We start from the raw sequence: 26971 nt of genomic DNA on the forward strand, positions 1-26971 counted from the left end.
CACCCTGCGTTCCTCCATCGGAAACAAGTGGAGGTGGCTTTGCCGATACCCTTCTCTTCTCCAAATCGTGAGTGCTACAATGCCACCTTTACTATGAGGGAGCTCAATCATGCTGTCTGTTCATCCTGATTCTCCACCCCAGGTCAGATGCTGTCCACATTCAGAAGTTGCAGCACCTATCTTTCTGCTTAACACATACAACTGCATCTGGGCAGAGGACACATTTCCCAGATGCTGGCGTTAAGCCACTGTCGTACTGATACCTAAACTCAGTAAGGACAAAAACCTTCCTTCTAGCTACCGCCTCGGCTCTCTTACCAGCTGTGTTTTCGAGGTGATGGAACACATGATTCGCACTCAGCTGGTATGGTGGCTCGAGTCTCACAATTTACTGATGAATGCACAGTGTGGATTTCGAGTGCAGCGTTCTGCTGCGGAAGTCCCAGACTATTGGCCATTTGGAGGAGGCCCACAACACCTGCTGGAGAACTGATATCCTCCTTATTCTTTACATATGGGGCTTCCATAGCCACCTGCCCTGTTTCCTTCAGGCATTTTTACAAGATTGAATTTTCAGGGTGTATGGGGGTTCTGCTTTGTTGAACACCTTTGTCCAGGAAAACAGCGTGCCTCAGGGTTCCATCTTGAGTGTCGTCCTTTTTGCTATCACCATTAACCCTGTCACGGTCTGTCTCCCACCGGACACTTCTGGCTACCTATTTGTTGATGATTTTACCATTTATTGCAGTTCTCCACATACCTGTCTCACTGAGCAGCATGTTCAGCGGTGTCTTGATCATGTTTACTCCTAGAGACTCGACAATGGCTTTCACTTTTCCACTGACAAAACAGTCTGTATGAATTTCTGGCATCACAAGTGGTTTCTCCCACCATCTTTACATCTTGGGCCTGTTGCCCTTCCATTCCTGGGGCTTATGCTTGATAGGAAACACTCTTAGTCCTCTCATGTATCTTACCTGGCAGCCCGCTGTACGCAGTTTCTCAATGCCCTACATGTTCTCAGTGGTACTTCCTGGGGTGCTGATCGAACCACTGGACCCTTGTCTATTCGAAACTCGACTATGTTTATGCATCTGCAAGCCCATCCCTCTTACGCCGTCTCAACACTCTTCACCATCATGGCATCTGTTTGGCCTTGGACACCTTTTACACCAGCCCGGTTGAGAGTCTGTATGCTGAAGCTGCTGAGCTACCACTGTCCTACTGCCATGACTTTGCCCTCAGCAGGTATGCATGCCGTTTCTGTCATGCATGGCCACCCATCCTATGATTCCTTCTTTGATGATTCCTTTGTCAGTATGTGGCTTGTCCTTCTCTGTTACCTCCTGGAGTCCACTTCTGGCATTTGCTACAGCGGCTTAACTTCGCACTGCCTGCATTTTTCCTGGTGGGTGTGAAGCCTTCACCATCTTGGCTTCATGAAGCGGCTGATGTTTACCTTAGCTTTCATTTGCTTCCTAAGGACACTACTGCTGCCTCAGTCTATCGCCTTCAGTTTCACAACCTTCGCCTGGAATTTCACGATAGTACTTTTGCATACACTGATGGCTCTTGGACTGACCATGGGGTTGAGTGTGCCTTCATTATTGGCATCCATGTCTTTAGATATGGGCTTTGGCACTCTCCTCAATATTTACAGGTGAGCTCTTCACTTTGTATCGGGCCACGGAGTACATCCGGTAACACTGCCTTTCCAATTGTGTCCTGTGCTCACTCACTCAGTGCCCTTCAGTCTGTGTGCACTGTATGCTGCCCATCCCTTAGTGCAGCAGGTCCAGGAACACTGTCACTTGCTCACTCTTGGTGGAGACAGTATGTTGTTTATGTGGGTTCCTTGTTATGTCAGTCTGCCAGGAAACGAGGCTGCTGACGCTGCTGCCAAAGCTATGGTCCTAGTACCTCAGCCCACGAGTACCTATGTTCTTTCCGATGATGTCTGTGTTGCTGTCTGTCAGGAGATGCTGTCCCTTTCGTATCGCCAATGGTCCTCCCTTTACGGAAATAAGCTCCGGCTTATTAAACCTCTCCCGGCAGCTTGGACTACCTCCTCTCGGCCCTCCCGCCGGGAGGAGGTTATTTTAACTCGGCTACATATTGGACACTGCCTATTTAGCCATTTTCATTTGCTAAGTGGAGCTACCCCGCCACCTTGTACACATTGTGCCCAAGTTTTAACTGTCTGCCACTTCCTATTGGATGTCCATTTTTTGACCTTTTATGTTCCCATTTGGGTTTGCCATCTGAGTTATCAGCCATTTTAGCAAATGGCATGTGGGCTGTTGTCCACGTTTTACTTTTTATCCACCAAAGCAATATGGCAAAGACCATTTAAGTTTTAGTTTTGGACCTCTGTTTCTGTATGGTCTCTCTTTTAGCTCTTTTTCCATCTGCCTGTTAGCTGTCAGTCAGTTGGGATTACCGTATAGTCATTTTTAACTCCTCTATGTCTTCGTGTTCTATAGTTTTGACTTGGACACGTATGACCCCATTTGTTTTGCTCCACAAAACAAAACAAACAAACTTTTGCAACTCAGAAAAGCTGGTGCTGGTGGGAAGGGTCCAGTCATTTCAATGAAGACCATCGTGTTGGCCAGTGTGCTCAGCAATAGGGTGGTCCAGTTGTTTCTTGACAACAGTTTGTCAGTGGCCATACATGCAGACACACAGCTTGTTGGTTGTCATGCCTACATAGAATGCAACTTAGACAGGTAGTCCTACCTTTGATGGAATAGACGATGTTAGATTGTAGTAGGTGGTGGTTGTAGGAAGACATATGGGACAAGTCTTGCACCCAGGTCTATTACAGGGATATTAGCCATGAGATAAGGGGTTTGGAGCAGGGGTTGTGTAGGGATGGATCCATATATTGTGTAGGTTTAGTGGGTAGTCGATACCCTGGTGGAGAATGTAATTCAGCTGCTCCAGTCATGGGTGGTACTAAGTTATGACTGAAATGCTCCTCTGGCTGGATGGCAAGACTTTCGGAGATGGTGGGTGACTGGAAAGATAAGGCATGGGAGATTTTTTTTGTACAAAGTTGGGAGGATTATTACAGTCTGTAAAGGCCTCAGTGAGACCCTCAGTATATTTTGAGAGGAGCTGCTCTTCACTGCAAATCTAAAGACCGCAGGTGGCTAGGCTTTATGGAAGAGACTTTTTGGTATGGAATAGGTGGCAGCTATGGAAGTGAAGATATTGCTGGTGATTAGTATGTTTGATATGGACAGAGGTACTAATGTAGCCATCTTTGAGTTGGAGGTCAAGAGCTAAGAAGTTAGTTTTCTTGGGTTGAGTAGGACAAGGTGAAGGGAATGGGGGAGGTATTGAGGTTCTGTAGGGATGTGGATAGGGGTCCTCACTCTTGATCCAGATCACAGAAATGTCATCAGGGGGCATTTAGGAAGGATTTCTGTAGATGGCCCATAAATAGGTTGGCATAGGATGATGCCATGTGGGTGCCCATAGCTGTACCCCTTGGCTATAGTGACTAGGAAGGAGGTTGTTGGTTTGGAATCTGTTGGGTGTTTGGAAAGGTAGTGTTAAACAGTGTAAAGGGAGGTGGCATCTATAGTGATGAGAAGGGCACTTTGTGGTAAAGGAACAGGAGCTGTCGGGAGTTAGTGGAGGAAATAATGGTATCTTTTACATAGGAGGTTAGATTCCAGGTAATAGGTTAAATGTGGTGGTCTACGAGAGCAGCCATTCTCTCACTGAGAATACAGTCACCAGCCACAACGGGGTGTCCTTGGTGGTTGGGTTTATGGTCTTTGGGAGCATGTAGAAGGTAGGAGAGTGGGGAATGGTAGGGATGAGGACAGAGATGGACTGTGGGAGGGAGGATCTTGGACAGGCCTAAGGATTTCGCGAGAGACTGGAGATCCTGCTGAATTTCTGAAATGGGGTCACTGTGCCAGGGTTTGTAGATGGATGAATCTGACAGTTGGTGGAGTTCTTCTACTAGGCAATCCTTGCAGGTCAAAACAGTAGCAGTAGAGCCCTTGTTGGCAGGTAGGATTATAAGGTCAGAATCAGTTTTTAGGTGGTGGTTGCAGTTCTTTCTGTGGATGAAAGGTTAGCTTGCATGTTGAGGGATTTGGGGAATGATGGTAATGCAAGACTCAGGTCAAGAAATTCTGGAAAGTTATCAGGGGGGGGGGGGGGGGGGGGGGATCTGGGCTCAGTGCAAATGGATAACAGTTGGCTGGAGGAGTGAACTGAGTCAGGCAGGGTTCAGCTTTGATCATTGGTTGAGTCTGATTGGTGGGGTTGGTAGTGAAAAAGTGTTTCCACTGTAGGGACCAGGAAAAGGATAGAAGTCATTAACAAGTCCTGGATGATTGAATTTGGGAGTGGGACAAAAGGTGAGGCCTATGGAAAGGACTGATGATTCTGTGGAGCTAAGGCTTCTGGAGGAAAGGTTCATGACAGTGTTTCAGGTCTGTTTAGGTTCTGGATTCTGTGTGGTGGTGGGAGTGAGTTTTGGAGGATAGGGTAAATGTAGTAGGTCTGCAAGACAGGGTTTGTCGGCTGTGAGGGGACACAGAGGAGGTTTGGAGGTTGTTGCAGAGTTGGTGGGTAGTGGTACTCAAAGGTGGGAGTAGGAAGTGGGCACAGTGGAGAGATTTTTGAGGTAGCATTGTGCACGTTGCTCTAGTTCCTGGACGGCAAGAGTTTGTGTGTGTTATGGGTTGCAGAAATTTGGGATTGCATAAAAGGAGAATATTACGGATGGAAAGAAGGTATTGCAAGGAGGTCTGAGCTTGATTGATATGGTCTTGCAGGACTATGTTGGTGAGGGCTAAGTATCGGTGGATTCTGAACTGAGGGAGGTCATTTTGGAAGGAAGGGTGACAGCCGGAGATGGGTAATTTGATGGTAAAACCATTTAGGGGATTTCATGAGCTAATTAACAACGCAGGAACAGTTTGTGGGGATAGGTTCTGGCTGGGGATAAGGAAACTTTTCTGCATTGACGCATATGGAAGGAGCAAGGATCCATAGTGGTGGAAATAAACACGAAAAAATACATAAATGACACAGAATTATGTCCAAAAAAATTCGCAAAAAGACGCCCAAATACATGCGAAAAATCATGAAACAGATGAAACGGGGGGAAAATATATTAAATCTGAGGGAGTACAATGTTATTCAAAGGCAAAAATCCACCAAAATTGCCATGAAGGCACAATGAGATCAAAGAAAAGATACAAATAAAAAGATATTTTACTGTGGGTTGCAGGTCTGAGGGTGGATGAGTGTGAAGGAGGGGGATCACTGATGTGACTGAATTAGTAGGTACAAAGTGGGATAGGATGATGGAGGGGGGGGGGGGGGAGGGGATGGTAGGACGAGATAAAAGATCGTGTGGCACCGGAAAGGTGCAGGAAATAATGTGCAAAAATACATGTGAGTGATGTGGGGAGAGTGATCAGTTTGACGGTATAGGATTAATGATATTGGTGAGAGGAATGTGGGACATAAGATGCCGCACCAACAATCGGTGTAGTCTTGCAGCTGTCTGTTGTGCATGGCCGATACAGTAGTGTGGTTCATAAGCAGAACATGTAGGGAGATTTGTAAGGTGACAAGAGGAACACAAGGAAGAAGAGAAAGGAGGATGGGCATTGAGTATAGTGATGCATTAGAAAATAGTAACAAAAGAAAACAGCACTGTGTTAGGATGGAAGAAAAGCCATCAGGCAAAATCAAACAATGGAAAATCCAGGATGGAATGTAACAGTATTATGAAAAGGATAGTTGCTACTCACCTTATAGTGGAAGTGCTGAGTGACAGAGGCACAACAAAAAACTGTCAGGAAATAAGTTTTCGGCAATGTATCCTATGTTCCTGTAATCCTCCTGGCCTCAACCTTGGTTAGTCATTGTCCTCAGCCATCTAGCCCTTGACTGTTCCCCTTCCAGCATTTCACAACCCTCTATTCCACAAACGCATCCAGTCAGCCCTACCGTACTATCCCTCCCCCTCCCTGCCCTAGCCTCCTTACCCCCAACCAGTTGCCCCTCCCACCATGCACTGCGGCCACTGCTCATGGTGTGGATTCAGCTTTGTGTGTGTGTGTGTGTGTGTGTGTGTGTGTGTGTGTGTGTGTGTGTGTGTGTGTGTGTTATTTTTGACAAAGGCCTTGTTGGCCAAAGCTTGTGACAGTCTCTTTGTTGCGCCACAGCTTAGCATCTCCACTATATGGTGAGTAGCAACTATCCTTTTCATAATATTGTTAGACTAGAGCTACAGACAGAGAGATGCCAAATAAAATGCATTTGTCTGTGAAAAGCAATACATGTGAAGCCTTCAATAAGTACTGTAGTGGAATAACAAAGCTCTCACAAAACGCAAAGATATTCCGGTCGTGTGTGGCTGTGATACCACAGTAAGTGTACAGACACTGGTGGATGAGAAAAACTGAAACTGAGAATAGCAAAACAAAAGTAGAAATGCTTACTTCAGTTTTCAAATGTTCCTTTACAAAGGAAAGTCTGGGAGTATTGCTGCAATTTAATTACTATTCTATTACAAACATGAGAGATAGATATGTAACTTGGTGGCATTGAGAAACAGCTGAAGTAATTAAAACTGAACAAATCTTCAGGGATATATGGAATATGTATCAGATCCTTTACAGAATTAATTATAATATCCACAGATTCCTTGAATAAAATGCTGTGCCCAGTGGATGTAAGAAAATACATGTCAAACCCATCTACAAGAAGGGTAGCAGAAGTGACGCGTAAAACTACTATCCAATATCCGTGACATCCATTTGATGTAGTATCGTAGAAGATACTTCTATTCTGAGAATTCCAAAAACATTTACAATGTTAAACCCATCTGGTGCTTTCCACACCAGTTATTTATGAAGGAAGCCAGATAGGTGCAGTGTTTCTTGACTTTCAAAAGACATTTGACCCACCACCACACATACACTAATTATCAAAAGTACAATTATATGTGGGCACAAAGATACACAATCGGATTGAAAATTTATTGGTGGGGAATACACTTATCTTGGATGGAGTGTCATAGACAAATGTAGAAGTAACGTTCAGTGTGTTCCAGGGAAGTGTTTTGGGATCCTTGCTGTTCATGTTTTATATTAATGATCTTGCAGAGAATGTCTGTACTTACCTCAGACTTTTTGTAGATGAAGTTATCAGTAATGAAGTACTGTCTGAAATATTACCAAGATCTGACAGAATACTTGTGCAACTTTTTTCAAAGTGGTGCAAAGATTGGCAACTTACTTTAAATGTTCATAAATTTAAAATTTTGCACTACACAACATGAAATAACATAGTATCATATGACTACAGTGTCAGTGAGGTAAGTTCTGAATTGGTCAACTTATGCAAATATGTGGGTGTAACAATTTGTAGGGGCATGGAATGGACTGATCACATGGGCTCAATTGTAGGTAAAACATTTGGCAGGCTGTGGTTCATTGGTGAAATACTAGAGAAATGCAGTCAGTTTACAAAGGAGATTACCACAAAACACTTGTAAAACTCATCCTCGAAAATTGCTATATTGTGTGCGACCACTATGAAATAGAACTAACAGGTGGTGTTGAACGTATACAGTGGATGGCAGCACAAATTCACAGGTTTGTTTGACCCAGGGTTTTCACAGAAATGCCAAAATAACTGAAATAGCAGGTGCTTATAGGTACACAAACTACCTTACAAAAGCCGACTTAGAAAACTTGTAAAATGGAATCTAGGAATATACTAAAACTCCCTGTGATTGTTCCTAGAGGAATCATGAAGAGATGATTAGACTAATTACAGTACACACAGAGGTGTTTAAGCAGTCATTCTTCTTGTGTTCTGTAGAGGAATGGAATGGGGAAAAGCTCTAATAATTGATAAATGGTATAGTGGGAAGTACCCTGGGCCATGCAATGCAGTGGTATGCAGGTACAGATGTGGATGTAGTCATTTGAAGTTGCTTATCGTATTCCAGCCTCGATCTCCACAATGTTTTCTCCCTCCTCCTCTAGGCTGTTTGAATTAAGACTTTTATAGCTGAATTCTGAATGCTATAAAAATTGAGCATAACATTTTGCTCTTTCTGTTTGGTCCTCAATAGCTTCAAAATTTTGAACAGTGTGCTCTGGTAAACATTGTCAGAAGATTGTGTGTGTGCTTTTCTTCAGCCCATAAGTTGTATTGTCAGTATTATCCAGTAATAGTGTGCTTTCAGATGCTCTGCAGAGTTGTTTCCATTTTATGCACAATATTTGGATGGCACGCCAGAGCAACCGGAAGCTTACTACTAATGAATCATGCTGAGAAAACCTGAGAAATTATAGTATTATCCCATGTGGTTACATTTCTGCTGAAACCAAATGGATCTTCCCTAGATTGGCTACTACCAGTTGCTCCATTCACATCAGTATTTTGCAGTGCTGCCATATTTGATTGACAGCCAGGCCAGCTTTACACCACTTTAATTTCCCTATATTTGTTCGTCATTTTCCTCCTCATCTGTTTAGGAGAGCATTATTAACTGCTTTGTCAGCTGGGATGGGGGTGGGGGACATGTCTCCCTCCACAGATGTGCCCCTCCCCCAGCCACCCACCCACCCCCACTTGCTTTGACCTACTTGCTGGCAAGGTTTCCTGCCTCTTCCTAGATTTCCTAAAACTGCTTTTATTCTTAGCACTTTGTGTTGTGGGTCTCTCTGTCCTAGTAACATACTTTCATGTCTTTCACTTCTTGTTATCAATAGTGTTCGCCATGACCTCTGTAATATTCACACCTGTCAGCTCAGACATTTTTTGTTATTGGAGTTACTACATTTTTCTTGATATCCAAGGGAATTTTGCTTGTCTCGTGTATCATGCATACAAGGTGGTTCTTAGTTCTACCCAGGATGTTGATAATTTGGATATGTGCTCTACTCCAGATGCCTCATTTCAATGCTCTGTCTACTTCTTCTCACAGTATCATATTAGCGATCTCATGTTCACCCTACTCTTTCTACAGTATTGTCGTAAAGTGCAAAAAGTTTATCTACTGAAACTAATTTTGTATTGTTTTCTAATTTCAGGTATGGCTATTGGTAATGGTCTGTCAGATCCTGAGCATATGCTGAAATATGGTGACTACCTCTATCAACTAGGATTGATAGATAGTAGGGGCAGAGATTTATTCCATGAAAGAGAGAAGCTTGGAGTGAAGTATATTCAAGAAAAGAACTGGGATGCAGCTTTTCATGTAAGATAGTTACTTGCAGTTAGTCTTGCCATCCTTATGCCTCTAGTATGTTTTCCGTTGCTATAATTCTGGCATTAGCTTTTTATTAATCATAGTTATTGTGATATCCTAAGTTTTATTGTTATCCGGGGTCCAAATGTGTTACTGTACTTCAGCAAATTAAAGGCTCTTGAATGATGTATATTGTGACACAATGTTACAGCATTAGGCCAGTCTATAATGAAACTGTCGCTGAAAGAAAATATTTTATTTGTATAAGACTGAAACATAAGGCATGGGAAAAACTGTGAACCTATGAAACTGAATTTAATCTGTTGAAACAGGATTTTTTCCTCTTCTTAATTTGAATCAAAGAAGCTACTGGTTCTTAAAGTGCATATCCAACACGAATTTTCTGTACCACTTCTTGATGTAATACAACTTTGATGAATGCAGTCCCAAGTACATCTGCTACCAGATACTATCATTTGTAACTCTTCCTAATTGCTGTTTTTTTTTTCTTCCTCTTTTTTATTTATTTATTAATTTTTTTTTTTTTTTACAAGGTTCATATTCCTCACAGATCAGAGACAGAACTAACATTGAAAGTTTCAGACTGAGGAAAGACAGGCAGGCAAAACACCTTCATCATTGAAAATGTTGAGGCTGACAAAAAGACATATCATATTGAGCCTAAACACCTAAAAGAATATACATTGAATAATGTGATAGTAGAGTTTCAGGGAGAGCATAAGGGAACAATTGACAAGAATGGGGGAAAGAAATACAGTAGAAGAAGAATGGGTAGCTTTGAGGGATGAAGTAGTGAAGGCAGCAGAGGATCAAGTAGGTAAAAAGACAAGGGCTAGTAGAAATCCTTGGGTGACAGAAGCAATATTGAATTTAATTGATGAAAGAAGAAAATGTAGGAAATGAAGCTGGCAAAAGGAATACAAACGTCTCAAAAATGAGATTGGCAGGAAGTGCAAAATGGCTAAGCAGGCATGGCTAGAGGACAAATGTAAGGATGTAGAGGCTTATCTCACTAGGGGTAAGATAGATATTGCCTACAGGAAAATTAAAGAGACCTTTGGAGAAAAGAGAACCACTTGCATGAATATCAAGAAATCAGATGGAAACCCAGTTCTAAACAAAGAAGGGAAAGCAGAAAGGTGGAAGGCATACATAGTGTCTATACAAGGGTGATGTACTTCAGGGCAATATTATAGAAATGGAAGAGGATGTGGATGAAGATGAAGTGGTAGATACGATACTGCGTGTAGAGTTTGACAGAGCACTGAAAGACCTAAGTTGAAACAAGGCCCCGGGAGTAGACAACATTCCATTAGAACTACTGACAGCATTGGGAGAACCAGTCCTGAGAAAACTCTACGATCTGGTGAGCAAGATGTATGAGACAGGCTAAATACCCTCAGACTTCAAGAAGAATATAATAATTCCTATCCCAAAGAAAACAGGTGTTGACAGATGTGAAAATTACCGAACTATCAGTTTAATAAGTCACAGCTGCAAAATACTAACACGAATTCTTTACAGATGAATGGAAAAACTGGTAGAAGTTTGGATTCCGTAGAAATATTGGAACATGTGACACAATACTGACCCTACGACTTATCTTAGAAGCTAGATTAAGAAAAGGCAAACCTACATTTATAACATTTGTAGATTGAGAGAAAACTTCTGACAATGTTGATTGAAATACTCTCTTTCAAATTCTGAAGGTGGCAGGGGTAAAATACAGGGAGCAAAACGCTATTTACAATTTGTACAGAAACCAGAAGGCAGTTATACGAGTTGAGGGACAGGAAAGGGAAGCAGTGGTTGGGAAAGGAGTGAGAAAAGGTTGTAGCCTCTCCCCGATGTAATTCAATCTGTATATTGAGCAAGCAGTGAAGGAAACAAAAGAAAAATTTGGAGTAGGTATTAAAATTCATGGAGAAGAAGTAAAAACTTTGAGGTTCGCCGATGACATTGTAATTCTGTCAGAGAGAGCAAAGGACTTGGAAGAGCAGTTGAACGGAATGGACAGTGCCTTGAAAGGAGGGTATAAGATGAACATCAACAAAGCAAAACAAGGATAATGGAATGTAGTCAAATTAAATCGGGTGATGCTAAAGGAATTAGATTAGGAAATGAGACACTTAAAGTAGTAAGAGTTTTGCTATTTGGGGAGCAAAATAACTGATGATGGTTGAAGTAGAGAGACTATAAAATGTAGACTGGAAATGGCAAGGAAAGCGTTTCTGAAGAAGAAAAATTTGTTAACATAGAGTATAGTTTTAAGTGTCAGGAAGTCGATTTTGAAAGTATTTGTATGGTGTGTAGCCAAGTATGGAAGTGAAACATGGACGATAACTAGTTTGAACAAGAAGAGAATAGAAGCTTTCGAAATGTGGTGCCACAGAAGAATGCTGAAGATTAGATGGGTAAATCACATAACTAATAAGGAGGTATTGAATTGAATTGGGGAGAAGAGGATTTTGTGGAACAACTTGACTAGAAGAAGGGATCGGTTGGTAGGACATGTTCGGAGGCATCAAGTGATCACCAATTTAGTACTGGAGGGCAGTGTGGAGGGTAAAAATTGCAGAGGAAGACCAAGAGATGAATACACTAAGCAGATTCAGAAGGATGTAGGCTGCAGTAGGTACTGGGAGATGAAGCAGCTTGCACAGGATAGAGTAGGATGGAGAACTGCTTCAGACCAGTCTCAGGACTGAAGACAACAACAACAACAACAACAACGTGATATGCCTCATTCAGTTTGAACTGTATTCACTGGTGTAGTGTTCTTGCTGGTTGGATGAACCATTTGACCAGGACAGTAAAAATTGTTTACATGTTGAGGTCCAAATGCAACATTTTTTACTCTTTGTGATACAAGTGAATATGCAAATATATTAAGCAATTGAGTTTTTAAATCATAAATGGCATGGAAATGAAGTTCTTTCTGCAGTGCTTGAAGCACTGGATGTGAGCTGTCTTAAAAAATAAATTAAAACTTGCACTTGGTTATGTTACTTTGTCTGTCATGAAATGGAATATCTGAATGCACGGTTTTCTTAAATTAGGTTCCAAAGTCATTAGAGATCTATTGAAGGATAAATCCATTTTCTAATGATGTATACTATCTGCAGGAAATTGGCTGTATTATCCCTCTACTGATTCTGTGTAGTTGCAGCTTTTGAAGCAATTTTCATGTGAAACTAACATATATATATATTGCAGTAAATGTGTACCAGAAATAATTCAAAACATCAAATATCTTGCTTGTGAGACATTCGATATTTGATAGGTGATTTATTGTTTTATTGAATCTATGTACTCTATGTAATGGACAACCTACATGTTACATGATTTCTGTTGCACATTGAGACTTTTACAGGAGTTTCACTTGTAAATGGCTTCCAAAGTTGGCCAATAGTGTAATAATAAATACAGGAACTTGGTGTAAAGTGCTGTTATCCATCCTTCACTGGTATAAGTTAGTTTTGGAAAAGATTTACTATTATTAATGTGTTCAGAGAGAGAGAGAGAGAGAGAGAGAGAGAGAGAGAGAGAGAGAAAGCACATGAACATGTTGGGTCTGCTGTTCTGAATCCATGAAATGTCAGCCTCTACTTGAATTTGACACACTAATTGTATTTTTAAATCAGGATCCATAATAAGACTGAACTGTTTGAATCATTGAATCTCTTATCACATTTACAGTTAATTTGAAATTTAGTTGCGCCTTCTTTGACACTGACCTCTATCTCACTGAACGCCAGCTTCACACCTCAGTAAATATAAAGCCAACTAAGAAGCAGCAGTAATTACACTTTGACAATTGCCATCATTTTCATTTCCTCCTCCTCCTCCTCCTCCTCCTCCTCCTCCTCTCCACTGAAGCTTTGAATCCAGATGGCAAAAGTTGCAAAGTAGCCATTAAATTGACCAAGTTGTACTCAGCAGCGTGTCGTGCCAACTATGGTCAACTCTCCTCTTGGCCACAGTTAGGCAGTGGCCATTTATTCTGGCTGAAGGCTGGTTGGTGGTCATGCTGTGCAGAAATTTCAGAACTGGTATATGACATGATTACTTTCACATATGACCCTGCCTCTGATGGGATAGAATAAAACTGTTACAGGACTAGAATAGGATTTACTGTGTGAGTGAAATGCGTAGATCTTGCATTGGGGTCTGCTACGGGGTCTTATTATTCATTACTTTTTTCTTTCTTCATTCATCTTCACCTATCCTTCCTCGACTTCAGCATTTGAAGTTCCTCTTTTTCTTCTTCCTCCTTGTGCTCTCCTGAAGGCTGGCCCATGCGTCTGATGAGTAACAGGTGATTGATTAATGCATAATTCCCAGCCCCGGGTCGACAGGCAGGTTTCGCATGTACCCTCTGGTAGAGGGCAGGTCCAGGGAGGGGTGATTGCCTAAGCTACTACCTTCCCAAATTGACAATTGGTCCCTCTGTCAGGTGTTCAGGAGGTGGGAGCAATCACCGAAGGTGTGTGCATCCCTGTATGAAGGGGGCCTCCAGTTGGAAGGAGCGCACCATCAGAGACGCTGGCAATCATGGGGGATTTTCTTGCAATGAGCCAATTATCTTCATAGTCAGGGGCTATGAAACAATCAGAATGGGGCTAATGATTCAAAGACCCTACCAGGTGCACCACGGTTCCTCATTGTTTCATGTACTGAAGACGGTCAGTCCTTCGCTACTGTAAATCTGTTCATTACTCAGAAAGGTGTTGATGCAATTGCTGACCCTGTGTAATCCTGCTCTTGTTTCTGCTATGGCACTTGTGCTTGAGAATCAGCAGTAGCCTGCTCAAGCAAACTACTGCTGCTTGCATCTTCGCTCCTCCATGGCCCTGTTCAATGCTCCTCCATGGCCCTGTTCATGTCGAGGCCCATAGAATGCTGAATTCTTCCCTTTGTGTTATTTACATTAGGCTGCTCAGTGGTCTGACCGAGGCAGAAATCCCCAACCTCTGTGATCAGGGTGTCGTTACAGTCCGTCAGGTGATGAAAATGACACAAGCATGCTTAGTGTCGACATGCACTCTTTTTCTCGCCCTTGATAGAGTAGTGCTTCCTTCCAAGATCAAAGCAGGTTATGAAGTCATCACAGTAAAACCGTATGTTTCGAACCTGATGTGCTGCTACCAGTATCATCATTACAACCACACTCAAAAGTCCTGTCGACACCCAGCCAAATGTGTAACCTGTGGAAGGGATGCTCATGAGGGTAATTGTCCACTTCCCTCTTCCTGCTGTATCAGCTGCAATGGTGACCATGCCACCTCCCCTTGTGAGTTTTCCCTGTATCTTGATGAGAGGGCTGTCCAGGAAATCTGAGTGAAGGAAAAAGTGCCTTACCTGGTTGCTTGCAAGTTATTGGCTAGTTGGAAACACTGAATTCTACCATCTGGCACATACAGTACTGTTCTCGCTACATCTCATTCCACGGACATTGCCCGGCAGCCTCAAATTTAGTACTGTGTTTGTGAAATCACCCAACATCATGGTAGTGTCCCTATCTCCTTCTCCAGCTGTGTAACATGCCACCAAACTTTGGCCTCTTGGGGCGAAGTCACCAGCTACAAAGTCGGCGAGCCGGAAAGGACTAAAGGAATGCTTCCATGAAGACTTCCTGCATCTCTCGAGCCATCCAATATCTGAGTCTTCCTCTGTCAGCTGGAAAGGCTCCAAGGAGTCAAAGGCAAACGGTCTTCTCCTTCACCGACCCGAAGATCCTCTTCAGCGATGTCGCTACATGATAGCCTCGCCCGGCCAACCTCCATGTTGCTGGTGTGCACCACCAATCATTTTTCTGCCCATGGCACCCCAGGCTGACAGAAGGAGAATGCTGACGCTTCTGTAGATCTTGTGAAGAAGGATCCTCCTGCCTCTGTGCCCTGTAGCAACGAGTCTTTGAAGGCTGGCACTCAGCAGCTGTCGAGGTGACATGTCTTCATATTTTCCTCTTTATGACTCTCCTCCAATGGAAAATTTGTGGTCTTTGCTCCAATAAAGAGGATGTATAGCTGCTTTTAGAGTCACAGCGTTCATTTGTTCTCTGCCTTCAGCAAACAAAATTTCATCCTCATGACTGCTTTGAGCTTTCACATTTCTTCCGGGTTCATTTTGACCTTCCCCCATGAGGACAGCATTCCACCTCATGGGGGAGTCGTGCTGCTCATACGGAATGATGATGATTGTCAACCCATCTCCGTGACTACCTGCCTTCGAGCTGTTGCAGTTCGCCTTTCCCTTTCTCAATTGACCTTTTCCCTTTGTCCCTCCACCATTCGATGTCACCAGGGCAGACTTCCTCCAGCTTATTTAGCAGTTACCTCACCCCTTTCTACCGCTCGGCGACTTTGATGTGCACTATCCCCTTTGGAGCTCTCTCAGAACCTGTCGGAGAGGTGCCCTTGTGGCTGACCTTCTCAATCAACTTAATCTCTTTTGCCTTAACACGAGCACCCATGTTTGTTTCAGACTCCATGCATGCCTATTCTCATTTGGACCTATCCTTCTGCACTGCCTAGCAGGCCCATAGTCTTGAGTGGTCCGTTCTCTCTGACACATACTCTAGTGACCATTTCCCATGTGCTATTCATTTGCTGACTTCTCCATTTGCTGACTGCTACCCCATCTACATGCACAGCTTACTAAGGCCAACTGGAGGCTTTACTCCACCCTGGCGACCTTCGATGAATATTTCCCCAGTTGTGATGACCATGTAGAATATCTTACAAATGTTATCCTTGCACTGCAGAATGTTCTATAGCTCAAACTTCCTCATTACTGCAGTGTGTCCCAGTCCCTTGGTGGACAGAGGCATGCCATGACACGTTTCGCACTCCGAGACATGCTCTCTGTTTTTACTATCATCCTATGATGGCAAACTACATTCTTTATAAACGGTAGCGTGCATAGTGTTGTCACATTCTTTGGGGTAGCAAAAAAAGCTAGCCAGATTTCATTCACTAGCTCTTCAACAGTTCGTCCCTCTTCTGTTGTGTGAGTCAACCTCCAACAGCTCTCTGGGACCAAGGCCCTATTGCTATCTCCAACACCTTGGTGTGCCATTTTGTGGAGACTTCAAGCTCCTGCCTTCCTCCATTGGAAATGAGCAGAGGTGGCTAAGACGATACCCGTCTCGTCTCATAATTAAGAGTGCTATAATGCCGCCGTAACTATGGGGGAACTAGATAATGCTGTCACTTCATCCCGATCCTCTGCCCCAGGCCCAGATGATGTTCACAAATGTTGCAGCACCTTTCTCTTGCGGGCACATACAACCGTATCTGGGCAGAGGGCACATTTCCTAGATGCTGGAATGAAGCCATTGTTATAACCAAACCTATGCCTGTTAAGGACCCTTCCTTCTGGCTATGCCACCCTCCCCCCATTTGTCTCACCAGCTGTGTTTGCGAGGTTATGAAATGTGTGATTCATTCCCGACTGATATGGTAGCTTGAGTCTCGCAATTTACTGATCACTGCACAGTGTGGATTTTGAGGGTGCCATTCTACAGTTTTTAATCTCATGACTTTATCAGTCATGTCATGAATGATTTTCTTTGGAAATCCCAGACTTTGGCTATGTTTGTTGATTTGGAGAAAGCATGTGAGACATGCTGGAGGACTGGTATCTTCATGTACACTCTACACATGGGGCTTTTGTGGCCAACTGCTCTGTTTCTTTCAGGAATTTTTAAAAGACAATGTTTTCAAGGTACTTGTGGGTTCTATCTTGTTGGAAACCTTTATCCAGGAAAACATTGCACCTCAGACTTCCATCCTGAGCATCATCCTCTTTGTTATTGCCATTAACCCAATAATGGCCAGTCTCTGCCAGGCATCTCTGGCTCCCTTTTCATTGACGATTTTTTCATCTATTGCAGTTCTCCACAGACATCTCTCATTGAGTAGCATCTTCAGTGATATATCTATCATCTTTACTCATGGAGAATTGACACTGGCTTTTGTTTTTTCACTGACAAAACCATTTGTATGAATTTCTAGGGGCACAATTAGTTTCTTCCACCATCTTTACGTCTTGGGCCTGTTACTCTTTCGTTCATTGAAGCTATTAAGTTCCTGGGGCTCTTGATAGGAAACTTTCTTCTTCCTCCCATGTGTGTCACTTGGAAGCCTGCTGTATGCAGTCCCTCAGTGTCTTACGTGTCCTCAGTAGTACTTCCTGGGAAGCAGATTGAACCACCTTCCTCCATTTGTACCAGTCCCTTGTCAGTTTGAAACTAGACTATGATTGTTTTGTTTACGAATCTGCATGTTTGTCCCTCTTACACCATCTTAATACTAACCGTTTGGCCACTGGAACTTTTTACCCTAGCCTGGTTGAGAATCTGTATGCGGCAGCTGCAGAACTACTGCTGTCCTACTGCCATGACTTTCTCCTCAGGAGATATGCAAGCCGTCCATCTGCTGGACGTGGCCACCTGGCCTCCTTCTCCAATAATTCCTTTGATTGCCAGTATGGGGCGTGTCTCTCTTCTCTGTTACCTCTTGGAGTTCGCTTTCATCTCTTCCTCCAGCAACTTAACTTCATGCTACCTGCAACCTTCCCGTTGGGTGTAAACCCTTCACCATCTTGACTTCGTGCGGCAGCCCATGTTCACCTTGGCCTTCAATTGCTTACTAAGGACACTACTCCAGCCTCACTGCATCATCTTCAGTTCACAATCTTCGCATGGAACTTCGCGATTGTACCTTTGTGTACACTGATTGCTCTCTGTCAGACCATGGTGTCGGGTGTGCCTTCGTCATTGGCACAGACAGTTTTTCAGTATCTGATTCTGGAACTTGCCCAGTATTTACAGCAGAACTCTTCACCCTGCATCAGGCCACACAGTATCTGGTAACATAGGCTTGTAAATTTGCAACATATGCTCTGACTCTCTGTGCCCTTTAAAGCTTCTGTGTGCCGTACACAGCCCATCCCGTTCTTGATGGAGACACTGTGAGATTTGTGGGTTCCTGGTCACGTCAGGTGGACAGGAAATGAGGCCACTGAGACTGCTGCCAAGGCTGCAGTCATTGTACGTCAGCCCACTAGTTCTTACATTACCTTTAATGATCTCTGTGTTGTCATCTGTCAGCAGGTGGAGTGCCTTCATGGGATCAACCTCCATGTTATTAAACCTCTCCCAGTGGCTTTGATGATCACCTCTCACTCTTGCTGTGAGGAGATCATTTTAGCTAGGTTGCATCTTGAGAACTGTCTTTTTAGCCAATTCCGTTTGTTAAGTGGTGCACAGTGTGCCCAACGTTTGACTGTCTTCTATTTTCTGACTGAATTTCCTTTTTTAATCACTTACATTTCTCGTTTGTGTTTGCCATCTGAGTTACCGGTCATTTTGGCGAACAATGAGTGGGCTGTAGACCATGTTTTACTTTGTATGTGTCTTAACAATATGGCGAAGGCCATTTAATTTTTAGTTCATTACCTCTGTGTCTGTATGGTGTATTTTATAGACCTTTCTCCATATTCCTGTTTTTAGCTGTCTTCTCTTCCGTCAATTGGGATTAACATGTAATCATTTTTAACTCCTCTCGTTGTCGTTGTGTTCTACAGTTCTGCTGTGGTCGCTTATGACGCTACTTTTTTTGCGCCCTAAAACAAAACAAACATCATACTGGGCAAGGGAATCATTATCGCTACAAATACACCATGCATGGGTGCACAGGCTAAAAGGGGACAATTTTTTGCTGTCAAAGGGGTGACAGCTGTCAGAATGCAGATACAATATATGTTTTTCCATTACACATACGACACACACAATCATAGAATAAATTTGAACTGCAGAACATGTAAGTCACTGTTGTGACACAGATAGCCCAGTGGTAAGGCATTGGGCTTTTATTTAAGAGGAATTAGCCATCTAGATCCAGATTTAGCCTTCCAGCAATTTCTCTAATTCACTAAAGGTGAAAGCTGAGATGGTTCCTTTGAATGGGTATGGCTGATGTTGTTCACACTTCTTCCCTAACCCAAGCTTGTGCACATTTCTGAAGATCTTGTCGTTGACTGAATATAAATCCTAATCTTCCTTCCTTTTCTTACACTAATAGGGTTATGGTTCGTCATTTTAACCTCAGGGATAAGAACAAAATCACCCAAGGCTGAAATGTGACTGAAGTAGTGCTGTTCTTGTTACTCTCATTGAAATTTTATGTTAAATATAACTAATAAATTTGCTCAGAGGTTCGGTAGGGCAATCATCTTGGTCTTATTGTGAACATAAAAGTCGCCCCTCACAACAGAAAATTAAGAAAGATACCAAGCCAGAATAAATAAAAAAAACCTGGTTTGGCTGTAGACACCATTCAAAAGGAAATACAGTGTTTGAATAGGAATGCTACTGTGTGAGGAGCACAGATTGCAGGGATACTGTCCATGATCTTTGGTGTGCTGTTCCTTATGGACATAGACTTTTTAGAGCAGTTAAAATTCATGTATTTTATGCACTAATCAAGAGATGTTCAGTTGGAGTTTTCCTTCTGAGATGCAATCAAAAGTGTAGCTAAAGTGACATGAAAGTTGTCTTTGTGCAAGACAGGTGCAGTAAAGTTATGGTCCTCTTTTAAAATATTGGGAATGGCAAAACTATTTTCTACAGCACCTTGAGGTGACTGATAGTCCTAAATTAGTAAACACAAATATGTTTGTATTAAAAACAGCTAATTTTATTAGTGAAATGTTGGAGGTTTTTTTGCAGTATAACTTCATATTATAGAAATGCTGCAGACTGTAACTGATTTATGAAATGCTACTTTACAAAAGAATAAAGCTAGATGATTGTAGTTTTCTATTTGTGTAGTCAATAGCTGACATGAAGCAAACCCATTTCTGTCAGAAATGGGATTTCCTTCAGTTCTATCCCCAAATGAATAAACATGTTGTATCTTCAGGGAACCATCAGGACTAGCTTCCTTTTGTCCTCACAGGATCGACTGTTATGAACAAATCTTTACTACATAAGGTAAAGAGCTTTCATCGACCTGAAGTCTGATTTGAACACCACAGTTGTTTTTTTGTCTGTCTGGTACACATATCCTTTGAGTTTCTGTCTCTCAGGATGATTCAAAAATAAGTTCAGGTAACATGAAACTAGTCATAATTTAAATAAAAAGAATTGAATCTTTCAACTTTGACTGTTTCTACATCAAACTGGCCAACACAAGTTGCTGGCCATTATTACCCCAGCCTGCTGCTAAAGCACAGCACTTTACTAAGCACATTACTATCCTACCAAGGGAATACCATTGCCTTACTTGGACCATTACTGATTTACCAGGCAAGGTATAGAGGGTCCTAAGGTTTAACATGGATTCCAAACCACAGTGCATCTCAGCAATTTTTCATATTATCAAGCATTAACAGAGGTGAAAGAAGTGATGAGTGACAAATAAAAACTCTAGAACTAATTCAGGATGAGACCCTATAAATCTGGATCTGTAGTCCTGCACTTGACAATTGAACCACAAAGCCATGTGATGTTACCCTGCAAAATGTGATATGTACATACATCATTTACAGCAACATATTTCACAATACAATAACAACTTGTGTATTATCACAACTTGGTGATTGAGCATTTATTGCATTTAATGCCAATTTAATGAATAACACAGCAAGCTTTCCTCCCAATATGCACTTGGTTTTGCACATCAAACTTACTCAGCTCTGCAGTCAGTTTTTAATTCATTAATCATGTTCTGTAGATCTACAATGAGTGAAACATGCAACGATGTAACAAGAAGTCTCCTAAGGAAGAACTGAAACACCTCAAGATTGAAAAAGCAGGTAGTTCTATTTGATGTTTTTCTATCACAAGTCCATGGCTTCATGAAATTTTTGTTCAAATGATAGTCCAATTAAAGTTTAATTGGAGAGATACGGAAATGAAAACAGTACATTCTGTAAACATCCCTTGCAACAAAAGTTATTGGATTTTTGTATGTTACTGTTATTTTCCCCCCTCATCTTGTTGTGTTGCTCTTAATCTACCTTCATGTGTGAATGTTTCGACATAATGCCTGAGTACTCCAGTTCTTTTCATACTCTTTCTTTTCACAAGATGAAGAAACTTGAATCTTGTAAAACAAGTGTTTTGTTTGCATGTGTACCTGCTGCTGCTGCTGCTGCTGCTGCTGCTCAGTAACAGGAACATTATATCTCTTCATTTAACTGGAGAAAATCATGTATTATAACTAAGGATTAAAGCTAACCATTTGCAATGTTTTGTAATTTGCATGTGGCTTGAATGTAATATGTTTTTAAAATTTGTTGACAGGTATTTGATGCACTGCTGAATGGTGATTTGCTGTCAACGGGAACTTTATTTTACAACTTGACTGGATTCTTAAACTACTTCAATTATCTTAGTGACAAACCACTCAAATATGGAGGTGATATAGGTGAATTCGTGCAGCTAACTAAAGTAAGACGTGCTATCCATGTTGGAAATCGGACATACAATGATGGCACAAAGGTTGAAGTGTTTCTTAAGGAAGATATCATGCAGTCTGTTAGACCATGGGTTAGTAATCTTTTCTTTTTGATTTGATGCATTAGAAATTGTTGGTGATAGCCTGTGACCATAAGAACGGCGGGTCTGTTATGAAATAACTTTTGTGTGTTGTGGCCTTTTTACTATACAAACCAATTTTTATCGTCCATTTAACATTACACAATATGAGCTGGTAACTGACAGTAGCACAACTGAAATGGTTGGAAGACCATATCAGAATTTTTGTTATGGAATATACCCAGGAACCTCTGGTTCTGATACATAATTTTGTTATTGCATATATCTATTTCTCCTGACTGTCCTGGTGGGGTTGCACCTCATGGGTTGTACACCTGCCAAGGTTTTATTTCTGGGCGTTATCCCTTATATAGCTTGTATATTTCCTGCTAATTAATGTTTTAATTGTATATGATGTACATCCTTCTGCATGTCAACTATAGTTTAAAATTTCAAGTTTACCACAACTTGAACATCTGAAGCAACAGATGTACTTATTCATATTACTATTAAAGCATATACAGTATACTCCCAATTATTCGAAGATGGGGGGAAGATGCATGAATAATAGACACATATTGAACACTTTGAGGACTGGCAGCATACACACACTCTTGGACCAATGGACCGGCTATTTTTAGCGTTTTTTGAAATGTCACTGGCACGTTTCTGTTTAAGATATATTGAAACAGAAAACATATTATAAAAGAACAGTCTTTAAGGTTTATTTTAAACATTTATTTTAATTAGATTGGTTGATGACAAAATTAATAACAAACATAAAATGTATGATTTTGATTTCACAAAAAAGTGTGTTTTAGTTTTGTGTAAATTCACAGTTAATTAGCTTCAGTGTGAAAGATTTCAAAGCATTCTGGCATGCAGAGTGGTACATTGCAGTCTGGACACCACCAGCTGGTTTCCTTCCTAGCTGCTTTACCACTAGATTTTGTTTTGTTTTCTCAAAGCAAACTTTACACACTCAAGTTGGACACTCCTCCTCAGTGGCTGGAATTTTTTCTGCAAAGTGTTGTCCTAGAATATGTTGCTGTGAGTTTCACTAGGAACATTGTCTAGTGCCAAATTTGTACCTTTGTGAATCAGTCCTTCACCAATTTGTCATAGAAAAGTGGAAGAATTGCAGTTCTTTCTTTGCGCAGGAGTCCTGGTTTCCTGGTATAAGACAAATGCATTTGTTGCACCCTTTATAAGCATAAGGAAGAACAATTTCTTCCACCACTTCATCTGTTTCCTCCTAAATACATAGTAAGAAATCATGTGATCACTCCTGTCAACCCCCATTTTGTTAATATTATAGTCAAGAATGTCATCTGGTTTTGATTTTACTTTGCTACCTTCCTTTGTATGAACATGTTTCAGAGCTGGTCATTTTGTGCACAGTGGACAGGCATAGTACATCTCTTTTGTTTGTCCATTTCAAACAAAGCAGATGATTTCACCTCATTGACACACACATACCTTTTCAGTTTTTTTGGAAACAATTTCATTTGGTAGTTCTTTCCGGTTAGTCTTGCATGTACCGTGTGCTTTCGTTTTATGTTGCCACAGAAAATTGAATAATGCTGGTGAACTATAAAACCTGTCCATGTAAACAGTGTGGCCTTTTCCCAGGTAATCTGCTAGAAACTTCTCAAATAATAGTATTATGGAGTTGTCTTGTGATCCTTTCCTAGCATATACCTCCAATCTAAGAACATAACCAGTTTTGGAATTGCTCAAAATAAACGTATTGATTCCATACTTGTCAGGTTTATTTTTTATGTAAACCCAAAATACCACTCTTCCATGAAAACCGCACATGCCTTCATCAATAGTAAGGTTTTCTGATGGGTAAAATGATTTTTGTGATTCTAATAAAAAATCATCCAGGATAGGCCTGATTTTATGCAGGGGTTCATGCTGAGGTTGACTTTTCGGAATGTACATTGCATTGTCGTTCAAATGCAGGTTTGGTAATATTATATTGAATCTGTTTCTGGCCGTAATAGAACCAAGAAAAGGGGTTGAAATAAAATTGTTGGTAGACCAGAGATCTGTTAGTTTTTTTTCTCCCCACAAGACACATAAAAACAAATAAAATTTGTGCAGTTTTACTCCCACCCACAAATTACAAAACCTGTGAGGCTTTACCCTGGAAGCTGCTTTGAGTTTGTCATAAACAGACTTCGCATATCCGTTTATTGTGGATTTTGTGTGTTTCATTATGGAATCGGTGAAAAAGATGAAAAACACATCGAGAGGAGTGGAATTCTTATGAACAGCGGCCATTACTCCACTTTTCTCTACAAATTGTGGCACAGTAGCCCGATTGTCAGCAAATTACCAACCTAATTTGGCATCAGTGGTTTTTTTCCATGAAATTCGTTGCCTCTTTGTTGGAGATGCAGACAGCTGTGCTGCAGCCAAAGCTTGCGTTGCAGAGGATGTACTTTGATCAGTAAGCACTCAGTAAGCACTGGCTGCACAGATGCAGGCTCATCAGATTCCTCTGCAAGATAGACGAGATGAACAGAAATAAATTTTCTGCTAACTGAAGCAACTCGAGCAATATAAGTCGTAATAATAATACTGAAGAAAAACTTTACTAGACAGCTCCTTACCTGTATCTGAATCCTCTTCACACCCAGACATTTCCCACTAAGACTCAGAATCGCCCAATTCTTCTTCTAAGGCTTCTAAAATTTCTTTCTCGCTCAGAAAACATGACATATTTGAGAGAAAAATTAACAATAAATGGCAAACAGTAACGAGAATGTTTGAAACTCATGGCTACAGCAATGCACAATACTTCAGTGCGTCATAGAAACTGCTATGCATGTCTAGCAATTTCTTTTAACATAGTGTTAAAACCAGAAAACAGAGGGGAGCAGCAGTTAAAGGACATACAGGCAGATGTTCCACACAGCACTACCACAGTAGCCAGTCTGCTTCCGAATGGCTAATACGCTGAGAGCAGCGTGCAACAGCCGCCCAACATATACTTGGGTGCTGTAGTTTCGAAGCAGTTCTGTGGCCCTACCTATGCTCGGGCTTGGTTGCCAAAGTGTTAAACATATATTCTTTGTTTGAAAGTTTATCAAAGTTCTGTGCATAGGTACTGTAGGCCTGTCTGTGATTTCAGTCTGCTTTTGAGAGGAGTTGACATTTTTTTGCACAGCATTTTGAATTTCTTGCAGCAATAATGTCATTGTACTGAAACCCCCCCCTGGTGCACTGGTATCAGCACATTGCAATGTGGTACAATGGCTGACAAGGTCACTGTGTTCACACCCACTTTAACATTCACTGTTCTCTTCTTTTTGTTGTGAAGCAGCAATCTGTGTGTGGGAAGCCAGTTCATATGCTTAGATCTTAAGTCACTCATTCAAATTTACTTTATCGACATCTTCAAAACCACTTAAATCCATTGCCATGTTCATTATTTGTGCTGTCATCTTTACTTCATCCCTGAAACTATGAAAATCATTTTCTTCTATATGTGGGAAAATCTTCCTCAATGATATAACTAAAATATGCAGATTGATTTCCTGCCAGGCATCAGAAATCTGGTATTCTTCCAGAATGCCACCAAATCATCTTCATCAACTAGCATTCTCAGTAGACCAATCCAGTAGTGCCATTTATCTGATGCTGTTGTGCCTTGGTGCATCGGATGTATAATGGCTGTCATGTTAGGAGGTAGAAACTTAGTTAACGATCAGATCATCAAATACGAGAATCTTCCCATCAGGATTTGAAGGGGCGTTATAAAGCAATAGAACAGCCTTCTGTGCCAATTCTTTCTCTTCTAGAAATTGCCGAATTTATGGTACAAAATGTGTTTTGAACCAGTTTTTGAAAATTTCACTCTGTTTATGTTGTAATAATGGACAGGTAGCTATGCAGCTGTGATAACCTTGGATGCTCCTCCTCCACCACCACCACCACCACCACCACCACCACCACCACAATCATTAGTTACTTATCTTTGTGGTTCCCAGAGGTATTTTTAGATGACATGTATCTAAGAGAATAAACTTCGCTCTTAAAAGCAAGGCTTCTGGTTGGTAGACATTTCCTATATAGAAATTTGGTCTGGTGTGAAATTCTCTTCTTCCACAAATTTCTAGAACTCTTCCCAGATGGAATCAGCTGCACAACATTTGAACTAAGCTGTTCTTCTTGCACATTAAGTTTGTGGATCCCATGATGTCTGAATCTGATTAGCCAACCAGATGAGGCAGCAAAGTCTCCCCTAACCCTACAGCTACATGAAAAAAATTAATTTTTTCAGCACACATCATGCCAAAACAGTGACATCTTCTGCTCGTTTGTTTTGCTGAACCATCACAGAAAAGTAGGATCTAATTCATCCAGTGTAGATCTCTTCATACTTGTTTGTGCAGATAGTCCATAATTAGAATTGCATTTCCTGCCAAATTTCAGTATTTTCTGCTTATTCCTTTTAATGTCTCAAACAGTCTGCATTCCAGTACCATAAGCAACACTTAATTTTGCAGCAGTTTCCCCCTTCTCAAATCTCGCAATCAATTCTAATTTCTGTTTTAATGTCGATACATTTCTTTTGTTTCTCCATCATCTCTATTACAAATGTCTTTTAACTTGTAAATCTCTTAGTCTTTCCCAGCAATTCATTGTCATCTCATTTGAGACTGGCTGTCCTGCTGGCAGTCAGCATCTTCCTAACAAGATATTTTGATGCCATAACTTGATAGTAGAAAAAGGGAGAGAAGGAAACGTAGTAGGTGAATATGGATTGGGGCTAAGAAATGAAAGAGGAAGCCGCCTGATAGAATTTTGCACAGAGCACAACTTAATCATAGCTAACACTTTGTTCAAGAATCATAAAAGAAGGTTGTATATGTGGAAGAAGCCTGGAGATACTAGAAGGTTTCAGATAGATAATATAATGGTAAGACAGAGATTTAGGAACCAGATTTTAAATTGTAAGACATTTCCAGGGGCAGATGTGGACTCTGGCCACAATCTATTGGTTATGACCTGTAGATTAAAACTGAAGAAACTGCAAAAAGGTGGGAATTTAAGGAGTGGGACCTGGATAAACTGAAAGAACCAGAGGTTGTACAGAGTTTAAGGGAGAGCGTAAGGGAACAATTGACAGGAATGGGGGAAAG

At 41.4% G+C, this 26971-nt stretch overlaps 1 protein-coding gene across 1 annotated transcript in view; it reads left to right on the forward strand.

The window, feature by feature from the left end:
- Nucleotides 1-26971, forward strand: part of LOC126365973 (venom serine carboxypeptidase) — a 138103-nt gene that overhangs the window by 104155 nt on the left and 6977 nt on the right. Inside the window, exons 5-6 of the mRNA XM_050008771.1 lie at nt 9090-9256; nt 21582-21827. Coding sequence (XP_049864728.1) covers nt 9090-9256; nt 21582-21827 — 413 coding nt within the window. The remainder of the gene's footprint in view (nt 1-9089; nt 9257-21581; nt 21828-26971) is intronic.

Source organism: Schistocerca gregaria, chromosome 4 (assembly GCF_023897955.1).
Source record: "Schistocerca gregaria isolate iqSchGreg1 chromosome 4, iqSchGreg1.2, whole genome shotgun sequence".
Classification (NCBI taxonomy): Eukaryota; Metazoa; Arthropoda; class Insecta; order Orthoptera; family Acrididae; genus Schistocerca; species Schistocerca gregaria.